Source organism: Passer montanus, unplaced genomic scaffold, assembly GCF_014805655.1.
Source record: "Passer montanus isolate IOZ18808 unplaced genomic scaffold, ASM1480565v1 scaffold14, whole genome shotgun sequence".
Lineage (NCBI taxonomy): Eukaryota > Metazoa > Chordata > Aves > Passeriformes > Passeridae > Passer > Passer montanus.
In genome coordinates, this window is record NW_024360941.1 from 3,872,004 (window position 1) to 3,885,705 (window position 13,702).

The window sequence follows — 13,702 nt, forward strand, 5'->3', positions numbered from 1 at the left end:
GGTCTTCATGTATCCTGCAATATTTGATTTGTAGCTGGATTCCTGGTCAGTCATTTTGAATGGCTCTGTGGAGGTGACATACCCTGATGGAAGAACAGAGATATTGTGTATGGGAAACAGTTTTGGTGTTTCTCCCACCATGGAAAAGGAGTATATGAAAGGAGTGATGAGAACCAAAGTGGATGACTGCCAGGTAGTGTGTCTGTGGTACATGCAAATTCACACCCACATAGGTGTAATGCAACTCAATAATGAGACCCAGTTTTATTTTAAACTGAATATATGTAAAATATCTGGTGGGTAACCCTAGACAGTAGTTGGGCAATATGGCTCCTCCATACCCAGAGTCTGGGAAATGGAGTTATCTTTAACTGGGTAAAGCATCATTTTGCTTGAAGATGTTTCTCTACATGCTTTTTTCAGAAGGTGAGGGCCACAAGCCATACATCCATTGCTTCCAATGTTCCTTAGTAGGATCTCAAGGTCCATCAGCCATAACAGGCTCCTTCCCTTCTGCAGCTAACAGCCATTCTTCCTTACTCAACTCAGCTATTGAATATCAGAGTAATACAAACTTTATCTTGTGTGGAGATAAAGTGGTTTGAGTGAAAGATCTAATTTTGGCTAATCTGACCTTTCAAGGGAAAAGCCTTGATGTTTGCTGTAATACAAGCAGTCAGATGTAAAGAATGCTTTTCATGGCATAAAACTACTGGCTGAATCTGATTATGTGCTTGCTATTTGCTTATTCCCATCCAGAAAATTATAGCAGAGCTATGGGTGAATTAAGCATTTTGCTTGATCCTGATGGCTAATTAGCTTCCAGTAGATCACCTTTGAAAGGAGTGAAAATATGTGTTGATAGAGTCACCTGGTTTAGCTTGCCCATCTAACTCCCAAAATACGCATAAATTCTTTCTTGTTAGGGTAATGTTTTCAACAAATACAAACTGTGGGACTTCTGTTTCAGCTACTACAAGCTGCTGGAAAAATGAAATTGTGTGTAAATGAATTTAAAGAGAAAATACTGTCTCTAATTCTTGGGTCCTTGTCCTAAGTATGTATGTGAGGATTTAACAACTTTTCAACCATAAGAAGCACTGTTCCTCTCAGTTAAATACCCCAAATTCATATAATAAGGCAGTTTAATCTTGCTCCCCAAAAGAGACAAGTGCATAATAATTTGTGTACAATGTAGTCTTTTTCAAATTTGTTATGGTTGGTCTTAATTATATTTGCATGATGTAGGTATTAGGAACATTCTAAAGAAATTTATTCTTGGCTGAACTGATGATTGTAGAAAATAATTTTGCTGCTGTATGCTTTAAGCCAAGAAGTAATTTCTTTCTTTGTGCCTGCACTAATTAATTGAATAAATGTTATTTTTCTTACTAATTGACTTCAATAAAATAGCTATTAAAAAAGAAGATTATTTACCAAAACAAGAGGCACAAAAATTAAAAGCTAGGTTTTCACTTAACTCTTCTAAACATCGCAAAAGAGATGGGCTTCATCTCCAGCAGTGGGGAGGTCAAAGCAGCTGAATGAAAATGGCTGGGAATACTAAATCATATTGCTCTGATGGATCTTGGTCTCCTCTAACTGCAGGATTGTAGTGGCAGCACTGTGCCTGTCTGTTCATCTGCTTGCTACAGCTGAACTGTTGGAAAGACAAAAACTGTTGGAAAGGCTCGCTGCAGGTTGAGGAGCTGCTTTATCTTGTCTGTTGATTGAGTACTTGCACCTTAAGTCTAAATGCTCTTCTGAAGATGTAACCTTTTAACATTGGTGCGCAATGTTTCTTTCCAGTTTGTTTGCATAGCCCAGCAAGACTATTGCCGCATCCTCAACCAAGTGGAAAAGAACATGCAGAAGGTAGAAGAGGAAGGGGAGATTGTGATGGTGAAGGAGCACAGGGAGCTTGACCGCACTGGAACGAGAAAAGGCCACATTGTCATCAAGGTAAAAGGAAAAGAGTCTCTTGAAAAAGTCCGTGTTCTGTAAACCTCTTAACTTGGCAAGTTAGGTCCAGGATCAGTTGCGATATATATTGTAGAAGTAAATATTTGAAAATGGACTGTTAATATTTCTAGATTTTTAAAAATAATTATGGATGTTGATAGGTGATTTCTGAAGAGATTAATTACATAATTTAAATTTTTTTGCATTTCTTAGCACAGTGGTCAAGCTGTTATGTTTGCTTAGCACATTACTTAGTGGATGGCAGTATTTCTAGCGTGATGAGTCTTCAGTATGTTACAAGAAAACAAATTTGCATGTGTTGAAAATGTGTTGATAACTATGATTTTTAAAATTTTTTGCTTTCAATAGGGAACAGCTGAAAGGTTAACAATGCATTTGGTGGAAGAGCACTCTGTGGTAGACCCAACATTTATAGAAGACTTCCTGTTGACGTATAGGACCTTTCTTTCCAGCCCAATGGAAGTGGGCAAGAAGTTGTTGGAGTGGTTCAATGACCCCAGCCTCAGGGATAAGGTGAAAATCTCCTGAATCATGTATTGTTACCATTTGCATTAAAATATAAGCAATAAGAATAAAATATGCTTTAGAGAGAATGACTAAATTGTATAAGATACAAATAACTGGTGACATATTTTAATGGCTGAATATATGGAAAAAATTAAGAACATTTTTTTCCTCATTTTATTGAAATATTACTGTTTTCATGCAATGTAAATTTCCCATACTTTACCTTGCTGTGTTTTTACAACTTAGTTGCTTGCAGGTATAGAGGAAGCTTTTTTTCTAATTGTGAGTATTTTTATTTAATGTAATTCAGTAGAATTTTATTGTGTCTCCAAGTTTGAGCATATAATAAGTTTTGTGTTTTCTGTACATATTGCTAGTTAATTCAGTGTGGCAAACGTGATTTTTTTAAAAAGGGAGAATAGAACATTCATGCATTGTTAAGAATCTGTTGTGCTTTATGTAGCATTAAAAAAAAGTCACCAAGCCCAACCCAAACACAAGAAAGCAATCAGATATCTTCTCTAAATAGAATTTCCATGATGGAAGAATAAGGTACATACAGTTTTGGCACACTGGCCATTGAGGCTTTGTCGTCCTTCAAACTGTATTTCCTTATTTCCTCTTGTATGCAACTCCTTCTTATGTTAAAAAAATCTAAAAATTTCCAGATATTTGTAAATTTGAAACCATGGGAATTATATTAGTACAGTGAAAGGGAAATTTTATTTAAATCTGGGTATTTCTTCCAGAAATGTTAGTATAGCTGAACCTTGAAGGAATGGTCTTATATGTGACAGAGGGTAGGCTTTGCAGCTAATACTGTTCAGAGCTATGATACTGGAGTTCACCTTTAAAGTTATGTTGCTCGTCCTACAATGGCCAATCTCCTCATGAGATTGAGGCACAGTTGTTTGTATCAGTCTGAACACAGAACAGCTCTTTGTTCTGCTGCCTCAATAACCAGCCTTTTCTGACCTCCAGCAGCACTGACAGCAAGGCAAGAGGCAGAGAACAGCTTGGGACAAGTGGAGATAAGCAAGTAGGGAATAAGGAATCTGGAAGATTTTGGCTGTTTTGTACTGGGTGCTGATAGGCAGTAAGGGGAGTGAAAGGAGCGGGTAAAACTTCCTGGGGATGATCACTACTCAGAAGCATTCAGAGTGGGATGCTGGACATCCAGCCTTAGCAATGACTTTGCCCTGCAGCCAGTTACTTGATTTTACATCTTTAATCCTCTTTTAACGCTGTTCCTGATTTTTGACACGAGTAATGGCATTCCTCTGGAAGTCAGCATTCAACTCCTCCAGCTCAGTGTCCTCTGGGTGTAGATGAGTTAAGTCCCAACTTTAAAAGCAGCATTGACAGTGAAGCTGTCACTGCAGTAGTTTAAAATGCATTGCGTGGTACAGCTTGCAACTTCCCAGACAATTTTAATAATCTGCAATTACCCTAAATTTAACCAGACATCATCTGGATCTTCCAGTGTCATCCACAGTAATGAAAAACATCAAAACTGTTTAACAGGAATGAAGTTCATCTTCAATTTCAAAGGTGCAGAAATCTCAAGTATTTTCCTGTGGCTGTGAGCTGCAGCACGTAGAGCTGGCTGGTTGCCTTCAGTTAGGATCGGAACTTGAGGAATTCTGAAGTGCTTGGTTAGTTTGGTCATTAATTTCAGCAGTTCTTCTGAATTAATTTCCTTTCTGGGGTAAAAGGAAATCTACTTAGAAATTTTTTAGAGTGGCAGGGATTGGTTTTGCATGCCTGGTGTCAGACCTTTAGCATGTGGAGCTGCAGAGGTTTGGATTTTGTGCAGACACGAAGAATGGGTGGGGGTTAGCACTAATTAAAATTAGTATGAGACTTTTAAATTGTATGAGACTTTGTTTTTAAGCGTTTGGTTTTGAAATGTTTAGAGATTTATCCCTACTGATTTGCTTTCCCAGCATAAAAGAAGAAATGCAGCTGTATTTTTAGAGGTAGCATTGAGTGGCACAACTGTTTTGGATTCAGCAACTTTTTAAAAATAGCAAGAATCAATACTAATTCAAGACACCAAAACACTTTTGTATTGTCAGGACAACTGCTGCTGATATTCCAGGTCAAATCACATACTAAAAGAGAGAACATTATAGTAAAAGCATATAGTTTTAAAAAATGCAGCTCTTATTTTGTGGCTTTACCTTCATTAGTATTAATTAATGGTATTTCTTCAGATTTTTTCTTAAGAAACTTTGAAATACCAGCTAAGATTCTTCTCAGCTCTATCATCATAATTGCCTGGGGGGAGTAGGCGGTGGAGGGAAAAAAGGAGGAGTAAATGGAAAGATTGGCTCTAAGGAAAGGAATTGCTGGTTTTGCTGTTAAAACCTCTTTCCTACTTATTTCAATATCTTGTTTTTCCTGCCTCTCTAAACATACAGGAGATCTTTTACAGAGATAAATGCCCAATAAAGTTAATGGTGGCACAACTAAAGACAGGAGATTCAAGAGCCAATATTAGGCTGTATTGTAAGCTTTGTGATCCTGTGCTTGGAGAGCTAAGCAGATTTGGAAATGTACATGAACAGGAAATTGTTATAAGTCAGAAATGGATCTACCTTGTTGTCTTCTACCTGTGTGCCTTCTACTATTCCTTACTTAATAAAATTTGATACAGCCAGTGTTTTCTGACTTGCAGCATTCATTATGAAATGCAGCATACAATTGCTTATACAAGTGAAAGCAATTTTGATACTTTTTTTTTTCTCATGATATATAATTGCATATTAGTGAAGTTTGATTTGGATGTATGTGTGTGTATATATATAAAATATATATGTATATGTATTATTTAAGTTTCCAGTGAAAATTTACAGGGCCTTTAATGACCATATTTTTAAAGAACTTGGCATTAGTGTTGTTCTGAGTATTCCAGCAATACATTTATAATATTGATGAATTTTCAGGTTACACGGGTAGTATTGTTGTGGGTGAACAATCACTTCAATGATTTTGAAGGAGATCCTGCTATGACTCGATTTCTGGAAGAATTTGAGAACAATTTGGAGAGGGAGGTAAGAGTGAGGTTTTTTTTCTGACTACTTGGGATAACAGGGAATAGCCAGGCTGTCGTTGTATATAACTTACTATGCTTTTCTCTTGTAGAAAATGGGTGGACATTTGAGGCTGTTAAATATTGCTTGTGCTGCTAAAGCTAAACGAAGATTGATAACATTAACAAAGCCATCTCGAGAAGCCCCTTTGCCTTTTATCTTGCTGGGAGGGTCAGAAAAGGGGTTTGGAATCTTTGTTGACAGTGTAGATTTTGGTAGCAAGGCTACAGAAGCAGGCTTGAAACGTGGAGACCAGGTATGTAATTTTAAAATGTTTCCCTCCATTACATTCCCACCCCCACCCCCCCCGTTTTTTTTTGTTTCCTTTCTCTTCACTGCATGAAAATTTTTCAAACTTGTTTGAATTTTAGATATTGGAAGTGAATGGTCAAAACTTTGAAAACATTCAGTTGACAAAAGCCATGGAAATCCTTAGAAATAACACTCATCTGTCTATCACTGTGAAAACCAATTTATTTGGTAAGTTTGTCTGCATTGTTCATTCTAGTTTTGATAGAGATCTAAATTATTTTTTTAATAGTTTAAAATACTTTTGTTTGAAACTCTTTTGTCCTGGAAGGAATAGAAAAAGGAAACACAAAGGTCATAAAGTACCTTGGTTCATAATTGCAAAGAAAAATTTATGAGTAAGGATTTACATGAAGTGACTTCCCTCTCACAAGTGTATGTTTCTGGATCAAGAGGAACTATTGTGACCATGTAGCTCAAACTTTAAAAACCTACTTGTATATATAATGTTTAGTTCTTTCTCAGGAAAGAAGCTCTTCAGGCATTTCAGCTGATCAGTGGTCTTATTCTGTCTGCTGAATTTACTTGTAGTTTTTCACCCCACTCTAACTGTAACAAGCTCGAGGCTATTACAACCTTTCCTGCCAGCTAGGTGAAAAGATTCTTGCTACCCTCTGTATTTATTTTCTACATATTTCCCTCTAACAAGTACTAAAGTAAACATGGAAGAGTCTTCAAGCAGCTCAGGACCTCAATTAGCATCATGAGTAATGAATAGATTGGGGCTTTGCTTTGATTTTTTTACCACTGGGTACTTGGATTATTTATACAATTTAGTGATGTGTTCCTTGAGTATCTCTTTCAGGATCAGGTTCTTCATCACAAGTAAGTAGGGCAGAATATTAGCACAGCACATCACTGCACTAACTGAAGATTTAGTTTGCCTCCGTTACCTCCAGAAGTCATTGATCAAAAAGTCTTTAAAGTCATTGGTCAAATCTGTTTCCTTGGGACAATTTTTTTCTGCTTTGCAGTAAAGATTCTAATATTTCAGTTGTTTCTAATAATCAGAGACATTTCTTAATATATCTAGACATGCTTTTTTATCTGGATATTCTTGTTTCTCTGTGTGTAAGTTCTGTAACTATCCTTACACGGGGTGTTTGAATCTCATGTGTTGCTTTACTCTGTTAAAGATTAAACCTGATTTCTTTCTTTCTTCAGAAGTGTTTTTCTAATTTATTCTATCTTGTGGCTCCAGAGGAAATACTAAAATCAGATTATGGTGCCGTCCCAGAACAGTTACTTTCTGTGTTTTGCATGCAGAATTTCTTATCCAAAAATCCCAAAATGAGAGTTTCCTTTTTTCAACAGCATCTTCTTATCTGTACCTAGTTTCTCTCTCCAACCTCTAAGTCCTATTCAGCATTACAGTTTGGGTTTGGCTGGGTTTACTCTCCTCCACTTTTGTGTCTTACTTCAAGCTTTTGAAGTCTCTTGGTAATATGTTGTACCTCTAGATATGAGAGAATATTAAAGACAAAATTAATAAATAACAGTCAAACACAGCCCCTAATACTCATCCTTAGTTGTCCTTGTTTCTATGTTTTTCTACAGTTCCATAGTTTTAATTATCACTTTTCATTTATTATTATAAATCATCAGAGGATTTTTCCATTTTTGTATGGAAAGTTCCTCTAACACTCAGAATACATGACTTGCTCTCCAGTTCAGTTTTGTTTGATTTATTTAAATATATCAGCCTTTTTTTTTGAGGCTCAAAGTTGCAGTAGGACAACTATTTCACAAATTTATCAGATATTTCTTCCTCAGAGCTGACTCTTTGCTAGGGAGCTGAGGGAGAATGAGGGGGTTTTTGGTATTTCTGGCAGATGGATACAACAGCTCTGTAAGGTGTCTCAGTAGTCTCCTGCTTTGTTTTCCTTACGACTTTGTTGCTGTTTCCCTTCTGATTTTTTTGATGCTGTTGCTAATAATTTCTTGTCCATCTGAAAGCTTTTGATGCTGCCTTTCTGTTTAAAACTTCCTTCTCATTTTTATTTTTCTATCTCACTTTTGTCTAATATGCCCATCTGCTATTCTGCAGAAGTCTTTGTCCTTAGACTAAAAAGTCAAATTCCTTCTGTTGATGCCATCCGTGTAACCATGTGGGCACCTGTGTATTTCCCTTCTAGGCTGGGCCAATTAACTGGTTTTCTGATTCATACTATAGAAAATGAATGTAATTTTTAAAAGCAAAAATGTTTTTTAAATCTTATACCTAAATTAATTTAATGCTGGAATTGACAGAATATTATACTCTTTTCTTTTAAATTATTAATATTGAACTGATCTGGTGCACAGAGCTTTCTTTTACATTTTTATCCTTTTTCTTACCTCCCTTTTTCTGTCTTATGCAGTTTTTAAAGAACTCTTAACAAGGTTGTCGGAGGAAAAAAGAAATGGTGCTCCCCACCTGCCTAAGATTGGTGATATTAAAAAGGCGAGTCGTTACTCCATCCCTGACCTTGCTGTTGATGTGGAGCAGGTGATAGGATTAGAAAAAGTAAATAAGAAAAGTAAAGCCAACACAGTTGGGGGAAGAAATAAGTTAAAGAAGATACTTGACAAGACTCGAATCAGCATTCTGCCTCAGAAACCATACAAGTGAGTTTATTTCCTCCTAAATATTTCCTCTGCATTAATTTATAAGAATTCCTAATGAACTTATAATTTGTGATTATACTTTTTTATTTATTAATACAAATCCTATATCTGTCTGAAAAAAATACCAGAAAAAACCATTCTGAATATTTGAACAAGCATAGACTGCTAATATTGCAGCTTCTGACATCAGTTTAGATGTATTTTTTTTCTTATAGATCAAGTAATGACACAAATACTTCTTTATGTCATTTCCCTTTTTCTTTTAAGAGGACTGTTAACTGAAATTATTTAGGAATAATTCTTCAAGCAGGTTACTTGCAAAGGGTTGGTATGAGCTATGATTTCAATGTCTCCACATTCCAGTGGTCTATAACAATTTTTATGTCCTGCTGTAAGGATAGTGAGGCTAAAATTTTACCTTGGGTTCTTTGATAAAATTGTGTTTGGGTTTGTTTTTTTTTAAATGCAAGCTAAATATGCTACCTTGAGAGCTTTTATTCGACGAACACATTTTAGGAATAGAGTTCTGAAAATTGCTGGCAAAAGTAGAAGAGTGAATTTTATATGAGATTATGGGAATCTGGTTCTTGACCAAGGCAAATGATATTGATGGGGGGGAAATGAATTGTAGAGAGTAGTTGTGTGATCTGTCTTTTCTCTTGCATTTTTCTTTCCTGTGTCCCACTAAGGAAGAATCTGTTCCATATAAATTTTTTTTAAAATACACTTGTGCTGAAAATGCAGGGCTTTTTTTTTCCTGCTGTTACTTAAAAAAAAGTTTGCTTAACTGATGTTAGATATTGCCTACTAAATGAAAACTATTCTGAAAATTATATATAGAATTTTAGCAATAGAATTATTAAATTAATATAAACTATTATACACAAATAATGGATGTTTCTTGAATTGATGGCAGTACCTTTCAGTAGAGGAGAATCTGTAAATCCTCTTTTTGTGTTGTTTGTCTTCAGCACGTTTTCCTTTATTTAACTGGTCTTGCATGTTTGTTTTTCTGATGAGCTGTGCATACTTAGGTCTGTTTTTCTGCATTGGTCACTATGGTTCATAGTACTTGCATACAATTTTCATGTTGATTTTTCTTTTTTTTATCCTTTATTTTCTTTCATATTTACACTTTTTCTGTGCAGGGACCTCTTTGGGTAAGATTCAGAAAAACTTGACCCATTTTATTTTCTTTTTGATAGCACTGCTTTATGTGTTATATATAGCAGTTTGTCTGCAAAGCCTGTTGACATTCACTTGTTTTTGTCTGCACAGTTTCTGTATAGAGATCTGTGGCTATAGAGTTTAGTGTTTGCGCTTTTCTTCCCCCTGTTGTGTAAAAGCATCAATCTCATTCTTCCTTTTAATTACTGGTGTTGCATATATTAAGGGACTCCACCTAGTTTCACGTTTTTTGCATATAAGAAAATCAGGAGGGGTGAGAAAGCTGATTTACTCATTAGTTAAAGTAGGCATTTAAAAACTTCATGACTCAGCTGGTTTAAGAAGTGAAACTGTCCACTTTTTTGAGTATGAAGACTGCAGAAGGCTCCAGTGCCTTGAGGATGTACCCAGACAAAACCAATCTTTAAACTAGAATGAGGTCGCTCTTAGAGGGAGCTTGTCTGCTTCATGAGACATTAAATCAGTATCAAAGATGAATCCATTTGAGCAGGAGGTAATGCCTTCCTTCAGTCTTGCTCTAGTTCAATAAGGTTAAATAACTTCCCAAATGGAGCAAACAGCACCTTTTCTTCTGCACCTACAGGGAAATCTTCTCCTCACTGTCTGTGAGACATCTCTTGGGTTCCAGGTACAATCTCCACTGGAGCTCTTTTTTTACTTTTCTGACACAGAGTGATTTTGTGGTCTGTAGGCTCAGTTGCTCCAAAAGAGGATTAAACGCAATCCCCACCTCCCTCTCTAGTAAAGTTCTGCCTGGTCCATAGTGCAGCATCCCAGATAAAGCAGCAGCCCCTGTCTCTCTCCTCTCTGCAGCCCTTCAGTGGGGTGCACAGGATTTTGTGTTCTGAGGGAAGAAGCATTCAGATACTTCTGTCATTTCATTATCCCTTCTTTCCTGTTTGTCATTCAGCAGGAAAGTTATTTCTTAGTTAATGGTTAATGTGCTGTCTCCCTGCATGGCAGATGCATACAGAAAGCAATAGAAATTCTGTTTCCTTAAAACCATAACCTTCTTTCATTGGCATAATGAAATATTTTACCTAACAGTAGCTGATCATGGGACCTGAATTTTTTTTAATGTTGCTCTTTTTATCTGATATTTCTAGAGTTCATTACTTGTTTGCATAAGTTTGCACAGATTCTAATTTAAGTTTAAAAGTAGAGTTGATTGAGTGTAAAGTAAGTGATTTCCAATTATGTGAAGACTTAAACTCCCGCACAATTTAAGACAGTTTTTTTGCTTTTAAACCTAACATTTCAGAGTTGATCCACTTTACTGAAGCTGCCTCAGTCATGACACACAGGATAGGTGTAAGATTATATAAAACTGGAAAACTGCAGAAGGAATGCATAATGCAAGTGAAACTATTAATATAAGATTCACACTGTCTTAATTTGATTTGAATTTAGAGAAAATTCTGCTGTTGGCAGTATTTATGGTATATAGTAGTTTAGAGCCACCAGAAAACATTTTGAGGTACTAGGGCTGCAGGGTTTTTTGCTTACTTTCTTTTTTTTTTAAATGTGGAGTGGTTCCTGCTTGAAGGACCTGATATTGATTGCTGGCAATTCTTTTGGTTGCAGTGAAAGACTTATTTGCTTGTGGCTTAGCATGAAGGTGCTGTGTGCTGAGTAGGTCACAAGCTGAGGTCTCAGTATTTTGTGCTTGATGTGGAAGTACAAAAATACAAATGTTCAGATTCACCTTAACTTCTGATTCAAGAGAGAATCCTGTATCTGTTTCCAGTGGACTTGAGTGTTTCTGTCACTCTCATGGCTTGAGGTTTACAGTTCATAAGTGTGCTGATAATAGAGAGTTTTCTTGTTCTTAGAAGCAAAACACTGAGAACACCCAAACACACCACAGGCAGATACCATACATTGCCTTCTCAGAAGCAGTTATGTCTGTGTCATTAAAAAATGTGTCTTTAGTGCTCAGATACTATTCTAGCTTTCCAGACTACTGTTCAATTCATAGCACTTAAAGAAGTGGTACAAGAGTGCATGGTGTAGAGTTATTCATCAGTAAGCACAAAAGGATATTGGTACTGTAACAGCTATCAGGGTAATTATCTTGCCTTTATTACTTCTGTTTAGGAGCACTAGACAAAGGCTTAAGTGCCCAACATTAGGGTGCAAGTGGTCATTTGTGTTGCACCATTTAATTTACTAGACTGACTTAGTTGTAACGTTTGCAATGAAGTCTAAAATCTGGTTTATGCTTTATTTAAATGTGTAGATACAGATTTAGACATGCTTGGCTTTTAGAAAGGTCTTGCCTATACTTGCTACATTTTTAATGCTTTTCACTTTCTATAATGACTGTAATTCAACATTTTATACCCTCTGAGTGTTTTATTAAGGGTTTTGATCTGTATATTTAGAGAAATTTCAATGGCTGTCTCCAGCTCTATATCTTGTGGCTGGTGTTCTGCTTCACATTATTATGAACTCAAAAGCAATAAGCAAATCAGTGCCTACTATAACATGATGATAGCTCCGTCTCTGATCCATCTAGCACTACTGATCTCCTGTGGGACCCTGCCTTACACAATTTAATGGATAAAACACTTCGCCTTTATCATAGAATACTTTATTTACAGCTGCCAGGTACTTTGGAGAGAATACTTATAGCACCCAAGTGTGGCTGTTTAGTTTAGCCTTACCTGGTATCACTTCAGTCACACAGAGTGAAGAGACACTCAGAGAACTGATACAGGGTGGGGAAAACCAAATGATCTCAAATGATCCTCTCTCATCCGTCTGTTGAAAGATTTTATATAGTATGGTTACAATACATCACAAATATAGTTGCAGATCCTGTCTGTGATGGGATAAAAAATCTCAAGTCCAGGTTTGAAAACAGCACTGAGGGGACAGCAGTATTACTCAAAGTTTGGGTGATGGGCTGGTGCAAGAATGATGAGGTGTTTACCACCTTTTCAATGAACATATTAGCCAGAATCATAAAACAATGAGCCTAGCAACTTCTCAGAGCTTAATGGTGAGGATCTTCTGTCAGTGTGAGCAGGCAAACAGAGTCACTCTGAGTGGACAGTTCACAAAGCAAGTCCTGTTGTCTGGAGAACTTGGACTTCTAAATAGCAATTGCTGTATCAACAATTGAAAGTATGAAAACGTAGCAATAGAAACATTACTGAATCCCTCTAGTATAGCCAGTCTCTGAATGTCTGTAAGTCCTGATTTTATTTCTTTCTGGATGCAGTGACATTGGAATAGGCCAGTCTCAGGATGACAGCATTGTGGGACTGAGGCAAACAAAGCACATTCCTCCTGCTTTACCTGTCAGTGGAACGCTGTCATCCAGTAATCCTGACCTGCTGCAGTCTCATCACCGCATCTTAGACTTTAATACTACTCCAGGTAAGGATCCTTTTTTTATTGTAGTTCTTGACCTTTTAATTTCCTCTCATAGTTCAGGGGTTTTTTTGTGTGGATTTGTAGAGTCTGAAAAGGCTTGTGAGTTTTTATTAACTGTTTTCTGTCATACACAAATTCATGCATGAGGATTTATTACATTTGCTACAATACATTTTACCCACATATAATAGATGTTTGTTTTTCATGCTGTATACAGAGTGCTTCTTACTGATTGAATGTTCTTGGTCAATAAAAACCTGTTTTGCTTGGTATTTTATAATTTGCCTCGATGGATCATTGTTTTCAAGACTGCATTTTCAAATGGCATAGCAGATCATTTGCTCATAGTAAAGGGAAAGGATATTGGGCTGGGACACAAGACATGTATTTCAGTATTTTTCTGAAGAGACTTATATAATTTGTACTACATTTGTAAAGGACAGGATTTTAAAGTTTCTTGTTAGTCACCCTGCCCTACAGCTGTATGCCAAATTCTTTGAATATAAAATCCCTTTCTGAAATAGATAAAAAACGAACACATTTAGAGAGGATCAAAGCACAGGGGTGAATGAGGGAGAAACAGGGGGAGAAACTTGAGAGCCTTATCTTATAAAAATGATTTAGCTGGAGCT

At 36.4% G+C, this 13,702-nt stretch overlaps 1 protein-coding gene across 8 annotated transcripts in view; it reads left to right on the top strand.

The window, feature by feature from the left end:
- Positions 1 to 13,702, top strand: part of RAPGEF2 (Rap guanine nucleotide exchange factor 2) — a 128,397-nt gene that overhangs the window by 93,139 nt on the left and 21,556 nt on the right. For all 8 annotated transcript variants that reach the window (XR_005626590.1, XM_039699991.1, XM_039699990.1 and 5 more), the window contains 8 exons: positions 35 to 193; positions 1,810 to 1,962; positions 2,332 to 2,496; positions 5,439 to 5,546; positions 5,638 to 5,841; positions 5,957 to 6,065; positions 8,255 to 8,501; positions 12,916 to 13,073. Coding sequence is in view for 7 of the 8 variants with exons in the window: in XM_039699991.1 (XP_039555925.1) it covers positions 35 to 193; positions 1,810 to 1,962; positions 2,332 to 2,496; positions 5,439 to 5,546; positions 5,638 to 5,841; positions 5,957 to 6,065; positions 8,255 to 8,501; positions 12,916 to 13,073 (1,303 nt within the window). In the remaining variant the exon portion in view is untranslated. The remainder of the gene's footprint in view (positions 1 to 34; positions 194 to 1,809; positions 1,963 to 2,331; positions 2,497 to 5,438; positions 5,547 to 5,637; positions 5,842 to 5,956; positions 6,066 to 8,254; positions 8,502 to 12,915; positions 13,074 to 13,702) is intronic.